The sequence below is a fragment of the Peromyscus californicus genome, unplaced genomic scaffold (assembly GCF_007827085.1).
Source record: "Peromyscus californicus insignis strain IS unplaced genomic scaffold, ASM782708v3 Scaffold_4__1_contigs__length_199733344, whole genome shotgun sequence".
NCBI lineage: Eukaryota > Metazoa > Chordata > Mammalia > Rodentia > Cricetidae > Peromyscus > Peromyscus californicus.
Window position 1 is genome coordinate 60178073 of NW_026294562.1, and position 18985 is coordinate 60197057.

An 18985-nucleotide genomic window follows, 5' to 3' on the forward strand; every position below is an offset into this window, starting at 1 on the left:
ACTTTGGGCTCCGCTGCTGCTGGGTTAAGAGACCCTAACGGGTGCTGGCTGAGTAGTGCTAAAATGAAGAAATAAGGATGGTGATGCTCGTTCCAGGCAGGTTTGGGTGGTCTGGGCTCTCTTACCCCACCACAATAGTGATACAAGGAATGGCAACAAGAGTCTAGAGGAGATTGTCCCAGGAGTGAGGAGCTGGGACAGCAGAACAAACCATGGCTGTTTGAAGCCTCACACACCGTGACTTGGTGATGAGCTGCAGGGATGAGCGTTCTCTGACGGCATCTGGTGGATTTCGTTTTCATGCTGGATGGCGCACCTTTTACAGACTCGATCTCACGCTCCTCCTTCATCGCTGTCTTCCCACCACCGTTGTGTATGGGGTCCTATATTCCTTCCTCCTCCCGTCTTACTTCTCCCTTTCCTTTTCCCTTCTTTGGTGTTTTTGTTGTTGTTTCTGTTGAACCAGAGTCTTTCTATTTAGTACATGCTGGCCTCAAACCCACAATCCCCTTCTCTGCCTCTTTGAGTGCTGGGGTTACAGATGCATACATACTACCTCGCCCTGTGTATCTAGACATATCTGGGAAGAGGGAATTTCAGTTGAGTAATTAATTGCCTTCATCAGATGCCCTGTAGGCAAGTCTGTGGGGGGGGGGGGGGGCATCTGCTTGATTGACAATGATGTGGAAGGGTCCAGTTCACTGTGGGCAGTGCTGCCCCGGGTTGTATAAGAAGGCAGAATGGGCAAGTCATGAGGCACAGACTAGTAAGCAGTGTTCCTATGTGGTTTCTGTTTGAGTCCCCACCTCCAGGTTCTCATCCTGCTTCAGTTCCTGAGTTGGCTTCCATTAGTGATGGACCGTTACCTGAAAGTGTAAGCCAAATGAACCCTATCCTCCCCAGGTTGGTTTGGGTCAGTGTTCAATCACCAAACTAGAACAGCCTGTCTATGTTCTTTAATGTTGATTTCATAGGGTGAAGCAGAGCGAGATGACAAGAATGGAACCAGGGAAGAAGTGCTTGCCACTAGAGCCCCCGAACTTTCTGTCTCAGGACCAAATGCTTGTGACATTGGGGGAATCCCCTAGGGAGAAAACCCCATGTGTCTTCAGATGTGGAGTGCTTTCGTCCTCCTATTTGAGGAAGTAAATGTGTGGGAAGGAGGGAGCATGCGCATCAGAAACACAAGGTGGCTTTAACAGGCTTTTTCTCCATGTGTCTGGCGACCAATTTCAGGATGGCTCTGATTTGGGGGACCCTCTCTTTCTGTGTGTGAGACAGGGTCACCTCCCTCAGGGGAAGTTCTCTTATAGGCTGCATTTGGGGCCTCAGCCTCGGTTAGGCCAGTGTATCTCCTTGGGACTTAGCAGCTTATATAGATTGTGTGACTATTTAAGAGCAGGTGAAAGTCCTCTGTAGAGGTGGCTGGACTGTCGTGTGGCGGTGGCTACAGGAGCAGGAGTTTTAGATCCTGTTCCCCATCGTGCTGTCACCGTCCCCCAGTAGGCGATTAGGAGGCCATGGTAGGCATAGTAAGATTTCTCCCTCACCTTGCAACACGGATGAACCGTGTGTGGTAGGATAGCCACTCCCAGGAGGGCCTCAGACTCCCCAAATCCACAGAGACAGCAAGCAGGACAGGGAGCTGGGAGCTGGGGAGGGAGCAGGGAGTCAGTGTTGAATGGGGACAGAGTTTCAGTCTGGGAAGATGGAAAGTCTGGAGGCGGATGCTGTGGGTGGATGTTAATTCTGCTGAGCTGTGCACTTGAATGTGGTCAAATGGCCAGTGTCAGGCACGGCGCATTTGACCAGTATTAGAAGAAAGAATTCTTGTTCAGACAAGATCACCGTGTGTCCCTTAAAGCAAAGAGCTTCACCACCTGGTGGAAGCCGGAGAATGCAGAGCACAAGGAAGGCCAGGCCTGTCCTATGGGTCTGAAGAAGAGGCTGGAGGGAAGTGAACCAAATTCACAGAGCAGAAAGTTGTCCTAGCTGGCAGCCACCGGGGACAGAACACAGCTGCAATCAATTAGGTTCTTCCAGCAGCCAGAGTGAGCCCAGATGGGGGAGCTTCTAGAAGCCTCCGAGTAGGGCCCAGCTAACCTGTCCTCTTGCATGGTGGAGAACCTGCCCACCCCATCTGGGCTCTGACCCACAACCTGCTGCTACTTCAGGTTGCTGTTGTGAGCACACACACACACACACACACACACACGCACGCACGCACGCACGCACGCACGCACGCACGCACACACGCACGCACGCACGGCCCCCAGGGCAGGGCTCAGTAGCTGGATTTCTGGGAAGTGATTAATCCATAGAGAGGTTCATAATTTAATGGCATTTAAAAAAGGAAACTAGAAAGTGAGGCCTCCTTTGAGGAAGAGGTCACTGAGTGGTGCCTTGAGAAGGGGTTTTCTTTGTCTTTGGCCCTTCTCTCTACTCCTGGCCACCATGAGGTGTTAGCTTTACTCCACTATACACATAGCCTGCTGTGTTCTGCCTCATTTGGGCCCCCAAACAATGAAGCCAGCTGACCATGGGCAGAGACCTCTGAAAACCTGACTCAGACTAAGTTGACTTTCTCAGGTTTGAGTTGGTTTTCTTCCTTTCTTTCTCTAAGTTGACTTTCTCAGTATTTTGTCACAGTGACAGACACAGACTTTGCCGCCAGGTTTATGCTCTTCCCTTCACAGCACAGGACATGAATGTGACAATGTCTGGAAGGGGCAGGCGCAGGACTACATCTGACCAGGGCTCCTGCCCACCCTGTGCTGGTTTCCTCTGTCCTTGACCTAGTCTGTCCTATTCCACAGACTCACCAAATCACCCTAGGTGTTTCTATCTGTTCTGCATGGAGCTGTTTACCTGACGTCATAGTTTTAATCTGGTGTCTTCCACAGGCTCATGTATGTTTGCTCTGTATCACAGATTTGACCTGAAACATCTCCCACAGGCTCATGTTCTGAATGTTCTGTCCCCAGCTTATGGTGCTATTGTAGAGCCTGTAGGAAGTAGAGTCTGGCTAGCAGGAGGTCATTAGGGGTGGACTTTGGAAGGTTATACCTGCCTGTGGTGGTTTGGATTAAAATGGCCCTCATAGGCTCATAGGGAGTGGCACTATTAGGAGGTGTGGCCTTATTGGAAGAAGTGTGTCACTGGAGACTGGCTTTGAGGCTTCAGATGCTCAAGCCAGGCCCAGCATCACTCTTTCTTCCTACTACCTGCCAATCCAGATGTAGAGCTTTCAGCTACCACTCCAGCACCATGTCTGCCTGCACGATGTCATGCTTCCCAGCATGATGATAATGGACTAAAAACCTCTGAACTGCAAGCCAGCCCCAGTTAAATGTTTTCCTTTAGAAGAGTTGCCATGGTCACGGTGTCTCTTCACAGCAATGGAAACCCTAAGACACTGCCCCTGGTTCCACTCTACCTGTTCTCTGCTATTACATGACTTTTCTCTGGGAAACACGAGCAAGAAACCGGTCACCCCAGGTGGGGCATGGACAATAGAGAAGATTCTACTCAAGTTTCAACTTGAACCAATAGATTTATTGGGGTGAGGAGTTACTTATAGGGAGTGTGGGTGACCCCCAAACAGTATCATTACCTAAAAGCCTCACCCCATGATAGGTGAGATCTCATGGATGCTGGATTATGGAGACCTGGCTTCAGTTAACTTTCCACACTCTGGCATCTCCCAAGATCCTAACAGTTTCTTGGAAGGAGGGAGTGGTAGCTGGAATTTCAGGCAAGGATATGGTGACCTCTTCTCCCTAAACTAAGAAGCATTAACAGCCCCATGGCCATTACCAAAAACCTGGCTATTGCCATGTGGTTCCATGCATTTTGTTGTCGTGACTATGGAGCAAAGTGGTCCATGATGACCCAGAGGAAGTTGGTTTGCCTCAACATCTAGCCTCCAGCATTTGCCACCTTATATTCCTGCTGCCACAGACACAGCCACTCCTCCATGCCTTCCCTGTTGTGATGAACCAGAATCTCCCTGAAACCATGAGCAAGAATAAATCTCTCCTGTTTCTGGTAGGTGTCTGGCCACAACAATGTAAAAGTAACTAACACATCTGGTGGAATCTTCTCCCCTTCCGTTCCCCCACCATGTGGATCATGGGAGGGCTCAGGGCCAGAGTCTTCATCTCTGTGGGCAAGCAGACAGCAAGCATCCTACTAGACCCAATGAGCAAACACCTGTGCTTCAGAGGGGTGTCGAATAGTTAGCAAACGCTTGTGTTTCAGAGGGGCGTTGAGGCACTGGCCTACTCTCGGTCCATCTGAAGAGGCTGGGTTCCTGGGGCTGGCAGCCATGGGCTCTGAGAAGCGAAGGGAGATAGTGAAGTTGTCCTGCATGTTCTAGAAAGAACTCGAGATCTGTTCCAGAATGTTCTATAGGGACTATGAGGCTGTTATAGAACATCATAGAAGGGACTGCAAGTCCATCCCAGAAGTCTAGAGGGTGTGGTGAGGCTGTTTCAGAATGTTCTAGAAGGTACCGTAAGAGGGACTGAGCTATAATTCAGTCAGTGGCATGCACACATGCCCCTTCTCCTGCCAATTAAATAAATTATAAACGAATAAATGTTAAAAAAAATGTTTGCCTTGCAAGCACAAGGACCTGAGTTTGATTCCTAAAACCCTAAAAATGCTAGGCATTGTGCTGCATGCTTGTAATCCCAGTATGGGGGAGGTAGAGACAGAAGGCTCCTGTGGGCTCTCTAACCAGCCAGTCTAGTTTAATTGGTGAGCTCCAGGCCAGGGAGAGACTCCATTTTAAAGCAGGACAGCATTCCTGAGGATGACAACTGGTATTGTCTTCCAGCCTCTACACACTCGTGTGTGCACACATATGAACATTTAAAAGTATGCCCCAGAATGCTCTGAAGGGAATGGCATGACTGTTTTCAGAACGGGCAATGCAGATGCTGCACATAGGGATCCAGATGTCAGAGCACTGAGAGTGGGTGGGTGAGTGGGTGGGCGGAGCTTGCTGACAGGAAGGTCCAAGTGTCCTGGGAACAGAAGGGCTTTCCTAGCTGCTGGGACTGGTCCTTCGTGATTCTGTCAGTAAGGAGTCCAGGGGTTCCTTAAGGCCTGGGAGCTCTACTTGGTGGCAGGGGGTGGGGTGGGGTCTGGAATCTTCATATCTCTGTGGTGGTGGCAGAGTGATGTCAGGTCTCATCAGAGACTGGAAATGGGCAGAATAGAGGAGGGTATGTTGTCACCCCACAATTCCAAAGAGCTTCCTATGGAGGCCACACTGCCCTACTAGGCACAGGTAACACATCCACGGTGTGAGACTAGATGTACTGGGACCCTGTGGTGCTGTAAGACTCTTCCAGAGAGAGAGGGGCCTACCGTGGGCTCAGGGTGTATCTGCCTTTTCGATCCAATCCACAGTAGGAGTGAATGGTAAACCAGAGGAAGGCGCAGAGCATCATGGCATATACCTGGAGCAATCAGGAGAGATGCCCAGGAGTCAGCAGCCATCAACAGTCCTGGTGGCAGATCCTTACCACTTCCAGGGAAGTTTCTAGGATTGGGAAATGGGGGGCATGAGATAGACACCAGACCACCTCCCTGGGTCAGGGGCTGGCTCCTCCCTGCTGACTGGGCCTGGAAGATCCTGGTAGTGCCATGACTAGAGTGTTGGCCTGAGGCAGTAACCCAGGACTGCTTCTGTCTGGGAAGGGGCAAGGCAGAGCAGGATAGAAGGAGGACAAGGAAGGAACTGGTGGCTACCGTGAGGGCCAGGCTGGTGCAGGTCAGGGTGGAGGCGATTCTGTAGTGTGTCCACAGAAACTTCCCGATGCTCTGTAGGCAGTCCTGGACAGAGGCAACAAGCATGGTTGATTGCCCACCCTGGCTGGCCCTCCCTGCACTGTGTGCTCAGCTTTCCCCATTCCACTTTTCTCCTAGAAGCCCTTGGGGCTGCATGGTTTGCTTAGCCAGTGCCGAGGCCAGGGCAGTCAAGGTATGCACCTTCCCAAGCAGAACTACTGAGCGCTCTGGGGAAGAGGATTCATGAACCTTGAGACTGAAGGCATGGTGCCTGTCTCTGTGGGGCCAGGGAGGGCCTTCCTCCTCTGTTCTAGCTGCTCTGAGCTCCTCCAGTGGGCCACTCTTTGTCCCTAGGCAGTCCAGAGTGAAAGTACTCTAGTCCCCAGAGGCTGGTGAGGACAGAGAGTCTGGAACTGCTAGACTCTTTGCTGTGGGTCTGACATCAACAGAGTCTCCCTTTCTAGAAACAGGAAGGTGACAGCTGACCTCTGGGACATTCAGATGCTGGCATTTTTGTTAGCGATAGCATTTGGGGAGGGTAAAGATAGGCTGGACCATGTGGAGCCCTACAGGGTACTTTCTTGCCTTTTGGCAAACAAGTGGTCCTCTGGCTGGCTCGCTCTGGCCTTGCTTCTCTCCTACCAGGGGTCCTTTGCAGCCCGGTCCTTGGTCACCCTGGGGCAGGAGGCAGGTGCTGAGCCATTTTGTATTTGAGACCTGAGGACTGTTCTTGGGTGGATGGGACTCCCTGACTCTCAGCCCATTCCCAGCAGGCCAGCTCCCTTCCCTGCTGGGCCTTGAGCCATTCCCCACCCTCTTGTTTCTTGGAGGGTAGCCAGACATCTCTCCCCATGAGATAGGGCTGGTTTGTTTCCAAGATAGCAGGGGGATGGGACAAAGAGGGGGCTGGGTAGGGAGAGAGGGCCAGGGTGGGGGTGAGTGAGTCAGGGCCTCGTCCTCAGGGCAGAAGGGCTCCGCCCTGCCCTCCCACTAGCACTCTCTGTGCTTTCTGGGGACCCCTTCCTACTCCCCCTAAAGAGCTGATCACCCTGTTAGGTAGGGCCTTAGCTTTGAGCTTCTAGAAGCTTCAGAGGGGAGAGTGGGGGAGGAGCTTGATGGCCTGGGGAAGCCTCATGAAGGAGGGGAAGAGTAGGCGGGGCACATGCCTGATGCTAGCCTGCAGAAGGGAGTTGGGGGTCAAGTTGGCCACCCCATGAGTCCCTGCCACGGGGGGGGGGGAGTCCCCACCATGGGGAGGGTACATCCCTGAGACTTGAGGGCAGATTCCAAGATGTGAGAGGCCACAGGGACAAAGAGGATGCAGATGTCCCTTCACAGGTTTCTACCAGTGAAGTGCCCAGCCCTCATTGGACTTGGGTGCAGAAGCCCTCATCCCCCTCCTCCTCACCTCTCTCAGGGCCTCCTGGCCCTGACACAGGATGGCTCTGGTGCTCGCCAGAAGCCCGAAAGGAGACTTCTTCCCACAACACAGAAACTGCAAGACAGACCAGAGAGGAGCATAGCGTGGGCAGAACTGACTGATGGGAAAACTAAGGCACCAAGGCACAAGTAACTTAGGTGATTCTGCAAACGGGGCCCCCAAGAGACCAGAGCCAGGGCTCGGGATCACAGCTGCTTCTGGAAAACTAGCCACCAGTGACTTGGCCCTGGTGATGGAGCAGCGTGACTCTCTGAGGACCTCTTCCCCTTACAGCAGGTCCCTGCTGCCTGCCTGGTGGCTGGACACCTACTTCCTTGAAGAATACCAATTCCTTCTTGGGATTCTCATTCCATGCTGAACAAGGGCATTGCCCTTTGATTTTGCACTAACATTGGGTAGCCAGTCCTATTAGGGACAGAGGGGGATGGGTGAGAGCTCAGTCATCTACCTGCAATGGGACCTGTGTCCTGGGATCATCTCTTGAAGCCTGGCCAGGGTGGCTGACTCTAAAGGATGTCTGGCACCCATTCTCTGCAGTACAGCAAGTATGACTACCCTGTCCCTGGCTCACCGTGTCCTGGATGGTGGCCAGCTCCTGCCACCAGCTGCTAGATGGACTCTTCATTGCCTGGTCATACACGAGGTCATAGGTGTCCAATACTGCATCCTCCACCTGCACCAAGAGCATATGGATATAGGCAATAGACCCAGCCTGCTGAGAAGTGTGGACAGAGGTCTGGACTAGTTCCTCTGTTCCCTAAGGTGCTTGTGGACCCTTCTCCAGAACTACCCAGAATACTGGGAAGGTGAGCTCTAGTCTTGGACCAGGGAAGGTCAGGGGATCTGGGGTCAGATCCAGGTAGACAAGGCAGAGGAAGGAAGAAGGGGGAGGGGGGCTAAGGCTGGCCCTGCTTTTGCTCCACACACAAACAGCCTGGACTTGTTTGCTTCTGTCACCTAGCTTCATTTCTCCACTCTGCTCAATCGCTACCCCAACATGTTCTCCCCCAGGCTGAAAATGTTTTCAGAGACAAGCTGCAATTTCATCTCTTCCCGGAAGGCATTCTGGATATGCAGGGCTCACTGGTCTTCTGGCCCAGGCCAAGTCCTCCAATATCTTCTGCCTTGAAGTCCCTGAATCCTCCCCACTCCCAGCCTCATGCAGGCCAGTAGCCAGGTCACACAGAGTTGTCCTGAATGGCTGGGGTGGTGTTGAAGCCCTATGCCTCCTCTGGTTACTCCTGCCTTTCAGAAAGGAAGGGTTTCTGTCCCACGGCATGATGGCCACTATGGGCCGCCCTCCCCAGCTGCCTGCAGGTCATAGTAGGCAGGTAGGCAGCTAGAGGTGCTTGGTTAGTCTAGCTCAGGCCCAAGGCCCCTGCAGGAGGCAAGGGAACTCCCTGCTAACTGCTGATCCTGGCACCGATTTCTCCCTCTCCATCCATGCAGCAGAGCCAGACATCCCCATGAGTCATCCCCAGCTCAGCCTGCCCCGGCCCTCCCCCACCCAGGGCAGGTGCCAAGCTGGCCTTGGTGGCTGGTCATTCTGGGCCAGAGCCCTCTCATGGGCTCAGCTTCTTCAAGTCTGTGGGGTTACTGTGTCCTTAAGAGAGCAAATCCTGGGAAGGGCTGGGAACGCCTGGAGCTGGGTGGGGCAGGTAGGCGAAACAAGCAGGCACTATTGGACTAGCCCTTTTTGCACCTCTCCCTAGCACAATTGACTTTATTTCCCTCCTCAGTCCTACCACTTTTCAGGGATGTCCCAGTGCCCAGGGGCCCTCTGTGCACTGTCATTCCTGCAGGACAATAGAGATGACATCAGCTCTAGAGCTCAGCTCAGCTTGGTTCTGCCCAGCATCCCACCCACCCTGAGCACAACAGAGGCCTGCCCAGACCGCAGAACCTGACCTTGGGGCCTTGGAGACCAGGCTGGACTCTCTGAGAGCCCTGCACTGGGGCGGGGGTAGTACATTGCCATCTGCACCCATTTTGGCACTCAGGGTGCTCTGTGAGAGACTTGAGGCTGGAGTTTGTTTGTTTGTTTGTTTGTTTTTTCCATAGGAATCTGGAGGGTAGACCACAGGCTTCTTAAGCCAGAGCCCCAAGCCTCCACATCGCTTACCCAGGGGTCCCTCCTAGCAGGGATCTGTGTCTGCAGGGTTGGCAAGCAGCTTCTGGGGTACAAACTCTCCTTTGTAAGTGTGTTATCCAGTGTGGAGGGTGGAGAAAGCCCTGAGTATATGAAGTCCTGAGTGGGTGTTTGTTGTCAAGGACCAAAGCCTCAGACCCACGAGAAGCTGGCAAAGCTTGCTACCCTGTGAGTCTCACTGAGACTAGCTAAAGCTGCCTGGCTGTCCAGCTGTATCCGATAAACCCTCTCTCCTTGTTTATCTGCTTGTAATAACCCCGCCTCCTTGTTCAGCTGCATATAATAAACGCACTGAGCTGCTGGGGGTGAAGGGACTGCAGGGTTCCCGTCAGAGGGTTCAAACCACCCGATTCCAGCTTTCCTGTGTGTCTGTCCTTTCTTCACTCCCTTGCCACCCCCGTCAGGTCAGTCCCTGGAGCTGTGCAGGACACGGCATCCAGGTTATGTGCAGATTGAAGACTGGTGTCTAGGGTGTCCCCCTGTCTTTCTCCCTAAGGCCAGGACACTGTGATATCTGCCTGGGCTGGGTGACTTCCCTTCCCCCATGTTTGCCAGCTCAGGGTAGTACAGATGGGCCATACAGCCATGGCCAGGAGGGCCCCACGTGGAGCTGCAGGTGGCTTGAGGGCCGGCACTGGGCCCTGAGGCTACATAGACATGTCTGTTCTATGCTTGGTCTTGACATGAATTATTAAGGAAAGCTGAACAATTCATTCTCCACTCCCCGGGGACAGTGGGAGATTGTGGCCCAGTAGCTCTGAAGCCACCGTGAGGGTGTAATGAATAGTCCTATCACTCTGTATTCATCACATTGCAGGCTGGGCCACACTGCTATCCTCAGCAACCTTGGATGCCTGCCTAGACCTATGTCCTGGGAGGGGCATCAGGAAGGAGCACCCCATTCTCACTTCAGGCCAGAGCCTGTGTCTACAGAGACAGACAAGGTCTCTTCCTCCATCCTTCAGCTTCTTGTTAGACCCTTGCTTTAGGATGTCTTGGGGAATCTTTCCAGGGAGGTTTGGGGAAGCTGGGAGTGACTTCTAAGCATTACTAGTTGATTCCTGTATCCTTTCTTACCCTTGGGGCTGGGGGCAGCTGGGATGACCAAGTCTAAGGCTGTGACCTATTGGGCCTGGATTGGCCCACTGGTAGGGAGAACATGGGATGATGGGAAGATGTTTTGGTGATTCTGAGCAAGCTGTGCTTGGTACCACACATGGCCTCATTCCAGCCCAGGACTCCCCAGAACTAGGTCCACATTCCAGACAACCTGGAGTGCAGAGGAGCCCTACTGCCCCTGTTGGCTCATCTCCACCATGCAGCAGCACTCCAGCAGGGCCTTCTACTCTCTATGGAGAGAAGCCGACACAAAGGCCCAGGGGGGATAACGGACCTGCCCAAGGCTGGCCTTCTGCCTTTGATTTCAAACCCAGAGTGCTTTTCACCTCCAGGTAGCTCACCAGGGCTCATCTAAGCCCTGTTGGAAGTCAGAACTCCAGGACAACAGATAGGCCAGCAGGCCAGGGCCTGGGAAGAAGCCCTGGCCCACTCAGGGTCAGGCACGCCTTGGAGAACTGCCCTAGTGATCAGTCTTATGGGGATTGGAGTAAGAGGTCCCTTCCCTTCTGTAGATTAAACCCTAGTTGCTGTCTGTCCTCTGGTCACTGTAAGGCCTCTGTCTGCCCATTCTGCACCTCAAGTTTAGGCCTCAGAATGTAAACACAGCTTTAGAACAGAGAGATGGGTCACAGCTGCCGCAGGCCAACCCGAGGCCAGCCCCTGATACCTGGCAGCTGTCTTGACTGAGGCCACCCACACTGTGACCCAAGCCTCCAGCTGTCCAGACCACCCATCACTGGACAGGGAATGTTCTGCCAAAATGCTGCTAGGCCCTGCTGCCTCTGGCAGGACGCTGGGACACCCGTGCCCTCCAGCTCTTGTGAGGGTTCAACCCTCTTCCAGATCCTCTGCACCATAGAAAAAATGTTTTTTCCTTTAATATTAGGGTTGGGGTGAGTCTTTGGGGATCTCCTTGGGCAGGGAGGAAGGGTGACGCAGAAACTCTGGACAAAGAGCCTGGCTGATCCAGATAGAGGGTCCCGGCTGCACTCACCTGGGTGGGGTTGTGGAATCTCCAGAATGCGATCTGCACCAGGACACAGAATGACAGGGCAAAGCACAGGAACCCCTAGGGGCAGAGATGGCCAAGTCACTGCACAGTTAGGTATGTGGTCTGGGGAGGTAGGGCAGGGTACCAGGTAGGTAGCTTCCCCAGGTGGCTGGGCTGAGCTGCTGGCTTGAGCCCCATTAAATACTGCTCCCCAGGTGCCTCCAGAGGACCTGTGACCTAAGGTGTCACGTGCTTCCCCAGGAATGGAGGCCTTTCCAATATGGTGGAGACCCTAGCTCACTGAAGCTACTTCTAGAAGGAACAGTAACCCCAGGAAGCCCAGGCAGTGCATCCCTGTATCTGAAATGTTGGCCACAGAACCCCCTGCCTTTAAACATTTTTTAGATTTTTTAAACAATTTACATTTATGGGGAGGCCAGAAGAAGGTGTTGGATCTTCTGGAACAGATGTTACAGGTAGTTCTATGTGGTTCCTGGGAACTGAACTGGGATCCTCTGGAAGAACGGGTAGCCCTTGTGACTGCTGAGCCATTTCTCCAGCCTCGTTCACCTTGCCGCCCATCCCCTCCTTTGAGGTAGAGTCTCCTGTAGCCCACGCTGGCCTTGAGCTCATGATCCTCCTGCCTCCATCTTCTCAGTGCCATGATTACAGGGGTATGCAGCCACTACGTTTTATTCAGTGTTAGTGACTTTACGAGGGTGTCATGGGGGCTAGCCAAGCACCCTATCAACTGACCCACACCCCAGCCAGAAATGTCTCCCTTGAAGGTAGAAAATGGCCACCTCATACAGGGTACCTTCTGTGGGCTCCTTGTTGTTCTGTTTCTGAAAAACGTTTCCAAGGAGAGCCTAACTTCTACAGTCTGACTCACAGAGGCCCGCAGCCCACAACCCCAGGCATACGCACCCCAGAGACTATATGACCTTCCTCCCTTCATGAGTTTTCTACCCTTCCTCTACTCCACTGCATGGGTCCCTAAGGTCATCCCACTCCAACCCCTCACCCCAAGTGTTAAAAAGGGACTTCTTTACACACTCCACCCTTTCCTTCTTTCTTTTAGCCGGGGTGCAACTTCTTATTTCCTATGGAAGCTAGTGGACAGTGCAGATCTTCTTCCCGGAGTGTGTACTGGTACAAGTTCCTACTCTTCTGTGAATAGTTTTACAGGGTCACTCTAGACTAGGAACCCTGTTCCTCAATAGCACACCTCAAAATTCCCATCCAGTGACCTCCGATCTGGGTACCCTCCGAGCCCTGCCTAGCACTTTTGATTGTCAGCCCCAGCACCATGCACATAGGTCCACTCAACACACAGAGGCCCCTGTGTGACCACTGAGCCTTCTGTATCAACCACCACCCCACCCCCAAGTGTCACTAGCATGTCACTCAATGGATATGGGTTGCTGTGGCCTGGCTGTCTCAACCCAGCCTCACTCAGGGATAACGCCCGTGAGGAAAAGTGACCAGTATGCAGAGCAACCTACAGTCATAGGCCAGGATGATGGGAACAAACAGCCTGTGCCAGGGCCAGCTTAGCTCGCCCAAGTGTATTGAAAGAGCTAGGGTCACCGGCACTGCGCCTCAAACTTGGGTGGGTGTGGGCTCTGTGGGTGTGGGGTGCCCCCTCCCCTGCTTCCTCCTGCCTGTCCCAGAGTCTGTATCGCTGTCTTGGAGTTGGCCCTGGGTGCCTGCTGCTTCTGCCCACCTCTGTCTTTACCCTTCCTGCCCTCCTCCCGCTCCTGCTGCCTTCTCTCTCCTCCACCCTTTCTTCCCTCCGTCTCCTCCTCCCCCCTCTTCTCTCTTGCTGGCAGTTGAGGGCCGCCTTCCCCATCTGGAAGCCATTCCTCAACTCTGCCTCCCAGCTGAGGCTGTGAGCCAGCCCAAGAGTCCAGCCCTTTCCAGAAACCATTGCATTCTCAAGAGGGAGTTTCTCCCTCCCTCCTCCTCTGCCTTTGTGTCTTTCTCTGTCTCTTTGTCTCTCTCTTCCTCTCTGTCTCTGTAACTGTCTGTCTCTGCCTCTCTCTCTCTCTCTCTCTCTCTCTCTCTCTCTCTCTCTCTCTCTCTCTGTGTGTGTGTATGTGTGTGTGTGTGTGTGTAGAAAGGGTCTTAAGATCTGCATAGTGCAGAGAAAGCTTGGGCCAGGCCTAACTGTGACCATTTTTCTCTCTACTCATTCTAAATGAAAATGAATGAATAAATAAACTTGTAAACAACTTGAGTCCGCTTCCTGCAGCTAGCTAGCTCTTTCATTTCCTGTGTTGCAGAAGGTGGTGCAGGAAAGGGCAGAGAGGGGGGCAGTGGGCACAGAGTCACGGTGGGGGATGTTTCCACTCCCTAGACCCCTTTATATGTGCTCTGATGTGCAGGCCAGGTACAACACACAGGCAGCAAACAGGGCAGGCAGAGGCAGACGGCGCCCACCATGCACACAGGCACTGGCATAAACATGACACAAACAGGGCAGGCAGAGGCAGACGGCGCCCACCATGCACACAGGCACTGGCGTAAACATGACACAAAGGGACTGTGACCAGTGGGACGGACTCCCAGTGACCCTGTGGTGGCTGAACTGAGCTTACTGTCCACGCTGGGGTAGAGGGTGCTGGGGTTCAGCAGAGTGCAGAGCCCACACTGGTCCTGGAGTGATTTGGAGAACATAGTTCTGAACAGGAGTCTGGATGTGCCTTTTAGGCTGACCCACATAACCGTACTGCACCAGGCCCAGAGTCCGTTAGGGATGTGGAATTGAAGATTTGGGAGGCCTGAGTGGGTTCTAATGCTCCTGGAATCCTTTGCCCACAAATCAAGTGCCAAGCAGGACATGGGAGGAGCTTGGGAAGGCTGAGATGGAATAGGCTGATCTGGAGCTGGGCCCCTCAGCCCACCTGCCTACCGCCTCCTGCTTCAGTCTTCATGCTGACTATGGTGCCCCCTGGTGGCTGAAGTTATACCAGGCGCAGGCCTCTCGGGCTGGCTTCTGCATGCCCCTGCCTCCATCTTGTCTTTCCTCCTTGTTTCCCTCTAGCAAGGCGCAAATCGTCTGGGGTCCACCAGCTCTGTGACTTTTTCGCTAGGGCCTCCCTCTGGGCCCTAAGTCCAGGCTATCTTTGTTCAGTGTTCATTCATGCCGGCATTATCCACACCCTGCCCCTGTGTCATCAGAGCAGGAATCCTGGTGAGGCTAGAGCTGCCAAGTTCTGCCTAGTCCACCACGCAGGCCCACCCAGGTCTGTCTGGTCCCTGAAGCGGCTCTGGGTAGGAGGTGACTCTGTCCCTGTCTTTGGAAACCAAGGGTCGTCAGCAAACGTACTGAGCATGAAGACAGGATGCAGAGTTTAGTTTCAGTCTATCCAGGAAGCAAAGTCTCTGGCTCAGGTTCCTGGATTCCCCCAGTCACTCACAGGCAGAGGTTGGGAGTCCTACAAGCAGGGGCACAGGGATGGATGGAGGAGGGAAATGAGATCTTATGCCCGGAATGGAGGTGAGGAGGGAAGGTAAGAGACCAGGGGATCAGAAAGGAGCTGCCCAGGTTCAGGTGACTGGGAAAGCCTGGATCAAACAAGGACAGGGTGGCCATGGAAAGAGTCCTGACAGATAGAATCTGGATTAACTATTGAGGGTTGTAGGGGCACACTAAGGCACCCACATGGAGAATAGTTACAGCACCAGCAAGGGCTTTCTTCTATGGGATTGTGAAACTTCCCTTCAATGGCTAGGCAGGGATAGTGGACCCGTGAGAAGGAAGTCCAGGCTGCAGAACCAGCTTCGGGACCTCCTTGTCCCTGGTTGGTCTCCTAATGAGAAGTGGTGGAATTCATCCAGACCTGGCTAGATATCAGAACCAGGCCCTCTTAGGGCCTTTGGAGATGGCCCCAGGGCTGAGAGTGCCAGATCTCTTTCAGGGGCCCTACAGAACCATTATTAGATCTGAGGAAGACAGGGTGATGTTGAGCCCTATGGAGACTTCTAAATGACCCAGGTGGAGGATCCTGACTGGTCCAGGTGGGAGGGTCCTGATTGGACAAGTGGAAGGTCCTAACTGTGTAGGTGGAGGGACTCCCTGGTGCATATCCCCTGACCTTTGCTTCTTTCTGGATACTTCTGCTGGGGTCAGGCAGCCCCCCAGGTTTATTTCTCTCCAGCTCTTGTCCCTGTCTGAGAGTCGGAAGCTGGGGTCATCTGGCAGCCCACAGAACTTACCGCAGCCATGAGGCCATGGGCCTCCCTCACTGTGGCTGTGGTGCTCAGGGCAGCGCCCAGGCTCAGCAGACCTGCTAGGCTGATCCCCACGTAGAAGGCTGTGGGGAGGGAAAGGCAGAGGGTAAGGGTTCGAGCGTGGGGACTGGGCATGGAGGTTGGATCTGAAATCGACTTCGGAGGTCACAGAGCTAGAATTCAACTCCTGGGGAGGTCCCAAAAGGCACATAATCTCTGGCCCAAAAAAGAAGGGGTGTGCCATAGCCTAATAGCCTGTTTCCTGTCAAGACTGGGAAGGAAGGGGGAAGAACAGGAGCAAGCTAGGGGCCATACTCTTTACCCCCTTTCTCCCGCCTTCCCTGCCTCACAGACTATCTTGAAGCCACATCCCCGTACTCTAGTGACCGGTGGCAGTGTGGGGCTGTGACTTATCAGTCCAGGCCCAGGCCTCAGGCTTCCTGCCTGGGCGGGGCCTAGCCCCTCGGAAGGCAGGGGGCCTAGGGACTGGGCCTGCCAGCCCCCCATTCAAAGGCCTCAATTTCTCCCACCCTTTCCTACTGAGTGGCCGCCTTCCAGGGTTCCTTGCATTTCTACCAGGAACACCCCCGCCCCCTTGTTAAAGTGGCCCTGCTCTTGTGGAAGTGGGACACTCTGGCAGGCGTGGCCCCAGCTGGGCATTTTCTGCCCTCTGAATATGGCATTCACTGCTGAGTCCCACAGACCCATCTGATCCCTGCCCTGAAAGCACAGATCTGGGGCCTGCCACAGCTTCAACAGTCCTGTGTGGCCGGAGAACCAGGGCAGGAGTGCCTGATGTTGCCTAAATCTCCCCAACTTTTGTTAGTGCAACCAGGACACTGGGGCGTCCCTTCCCTGCCCCCTCAACCTCTGATTTCTGCCCAAAGCCACCTCCTCCGGACAGCCTAGGGCTGGGGGAGTCAGGTCAGTTCCTTCCAGATGCTTTTGACCCTGGAGCGCCCCCCCCCCCCCCCGCCCCACTTCCTCTCCACAGCCATCTCTGGGCTCACTTACCCCAGTAGTGCATTGCTTCATAGGGGTTCCTCTCCAAGGATGCATGACCAATGACAGTCAAGTGGTCTCCAAAGCGAGTGACAGCTGCCATGGTGGCCGTAGAGAGGCCCAGCAGCTGAGAGTGAGGTGGGCTCATCATCAGAGCTGGGGACAGCGCCCCCCCCCCCCCCCCCGCAATGACAGAGTGTAGGGCCTGGGCATCTGGGCGCCCCAGCCTGGCTCCCTCCAGGAGCAAGGCCGCTGCAGGAGGCCTCCATGTTTCTGTGGACGGGAGGGACAGGTCCTCCCACAGACATGCTGCCACACAGCAGAGATAAGTCCACGCCACACATACTTGCTCCCGTTTTCTCTAAGGGCTGAGAAGATCACATCAAACAGTCTGCAGAGACCCTGCGGTCCCTGTCCTCTCCCGGATCCCAGGCAGCACCCCTTCCTGGCAAGTCCCTGTGCACTCCAAATCACCAGCCAACCTAGGTTCTCCCAGGCTCTTCACTGCCCCTTGGGGTAACAGCTGGGCCTACAAGGACAGGTGTCCACAGTCCTTTAAGGTGGCCACCAGGGACCCAGACGCAGTCTGTGGGACTCTGGTGTAGGGGGAGGGGAGCTCACAGAGCCAGAGGGCCTGGGCATGGTGAATTATTTCCCCTACTGCCCACCTACCCACCCACTCCTTCTGTTCCACTAGCATGTTACCAAGACAAAGAAGTTGGTGATCAGTATCTGGCATTTGGCAATCTTGATTCGATTCCAGTGCTCCATGATGGTCCTCTCCTTTCCTCTCCTCTCCTGTCCTCTCCTCTCCTCTCTCTTCTCTCCCCTCCCCTCTTTTCACCTCCCCTTTCCTCCCCTCCTCTCCACTCCCCTCCCTTCTGTGGTTCCTCATTGGGTGGGGACCTCAGACCACAGCTGACCCAGTAGGTAGGATGTGCCCTCCCATCTGTCAACAGCCCTTGTAACCTAGTGGCTGGCTGGGTTGGGGGAAGGAAGAAGGGCAGGCAGGAAGGGGGGGGGGCAGTTTCTATACCTGCAGCTGCCCTGGCCTGGCCCAAGACAGCTGGGCTTTTGTAGGTGTATGAGGCCTCACAGTGGGTGGGTTGGGCCACACTGCAGCACCAGGAGTGGGTGGAGTCTTGTGGAGCGGTAAGAGAAGAGCCCAATGCCTGGCATTGGTTAGGAGAGTGAACTAACCTGCTCAGCTACGTTAGAACCTTTAGGGTTTGGATTAAAGACCCTGTGTCTCGAAGTCCTCCTGGTGTTAATCCCCAAACAGAACTCCTGCAGGTGCTTTTTGTCTCAAGATCGGATGCTATTGGCCAGTTCATAATCAGCACAGAGGGGAAGGGTGTGTTAGAGTCAAGTCTCAGGAATATCCAGGGGCTGGGCAAACAGGCATGGTACATACATAGGCATTTCAAGATGGGGGAAGTTTATGGGTATTGGCCCTTGGTGGGCTAGCCATCTTTGACAGAAAACAAAAACAAAACGTGTTTCTCACAGCCAGTACCTGGGAGGCTGAGGCAGGAGGATTATAGCAAGTTAGAGGCTAGCCTAACCCACATAGTGAGCCCCATCTCAAAAATAAGTAGGGTGGGGAGGTGGCTCAGTTAGTAAAGTGTGTGCCCTGCAAGCATAAGACCTGAGGTCAGATTCCTCAGAACCTACGTTAAAGACAGCAGGCATGCAGTGCATGCTTGTAATTCCAGCACTGTAGAGGCTGAGACAGGAGGATTCCTGGGACTCACTGGCCAGCCAGCCTAGCCTATCTGGTGACTACTAGGCCAGTGAGAGACTTTATCTCAATAAACAAGTTGGATGGCTCCTGAGGAAGGACACCTGAGGTTCACCTCTGGCCTCCACGTACCTCCACCGCCACCCCACCCCAGGAACACACTCATAAATAAATACACAACAGTGAAGAACCAAATGAGACTCTACCAGTCACTTTTTGAAAGGGGAACAACTATTTGCTTACTTCAAATATCAGAGCCCCCCAGGAGGGTCTTCACTCACTCACACCACAGGAATCTTTGTTAAAACATCATCTATAATAACACAGAATGACATTAAGCCGTGGACAGCACAGTGCTGCAAATTCAAATACATGTAGTCCATGCTAAGTGGGCTTTGGAGGCCTGGCCGTAACATGAGTGCCTGCCATAAAATCTGGTTATGGTCTGGGCCTTCATAAACCCCAGGGGCCCCTTCTGGGTACTCCAGGAAGGACTGTGTGGCTCTC

The 18985-nt window shown here is 53.8% G+C and overlaps 1 protein-coding gene and 1 long non-coding RNA gene across 17 annotated transcripts in view; one reads left to right on the forward strand and one right to left on the reverse strand.

Moving 5' to 3' along the window:
- LOC128124454 (uncharacterized) overlaps positions 1-18985 on the forward strand; it is a 95402-nt gene that overhangs the window by 34467 nt on the left and 41950 nt on the right. The gene's annotated exons all lie outside the window — the stretch shown is intronic.
- Positions 2404-17721, reverse strand: Tspan32 (tetraspanin 32). Its single transcript, XM_052760739.1, has 9 exons — positions 17443-17721; positions 16750-16864; positions 15721-15818; positions 11503-11577; positions 7812-7913; positions 7208-7294; positions 5761-5844; positions 5377-5468; positions 2404-4334 (listed from the first exon to the last, which is right to left on the reverse strand). The coding sequence occupies exons 1-9, from the start codon at positions 17506-17508 to the stop codon at positions 4220-4222; spliced, it is 834 nt and encodes a 277-aa protein (XP_052616699.1). The 5' UTR covers positions 17509-17721; the 3' UTR covers positions 2404-4219.

Coding starts and splice junctions, on each gene's coding strand:
- Tspan32 (XM_052760739.1), bottom strand. CDS start 17,508: ATGGAGCACTGGAATCGAATCAAGATTGCCAAATGCCAGATACTGATC. Junction 11,578..15,720: donor CCCATGGCCTCATGGCTGCG/GTAAGTTCTGTG, acceptor CTCTGCCCCTAG/GGGTTCCTGTGCTTTGCCCT. Junction 7,295..7,811: donor TGGCCACCATCCAGGACACG/GTGAGCCAGGGA, acceptor TCTGTCTTGCAG/TTTCTGTGTTGTGGGAAGAA.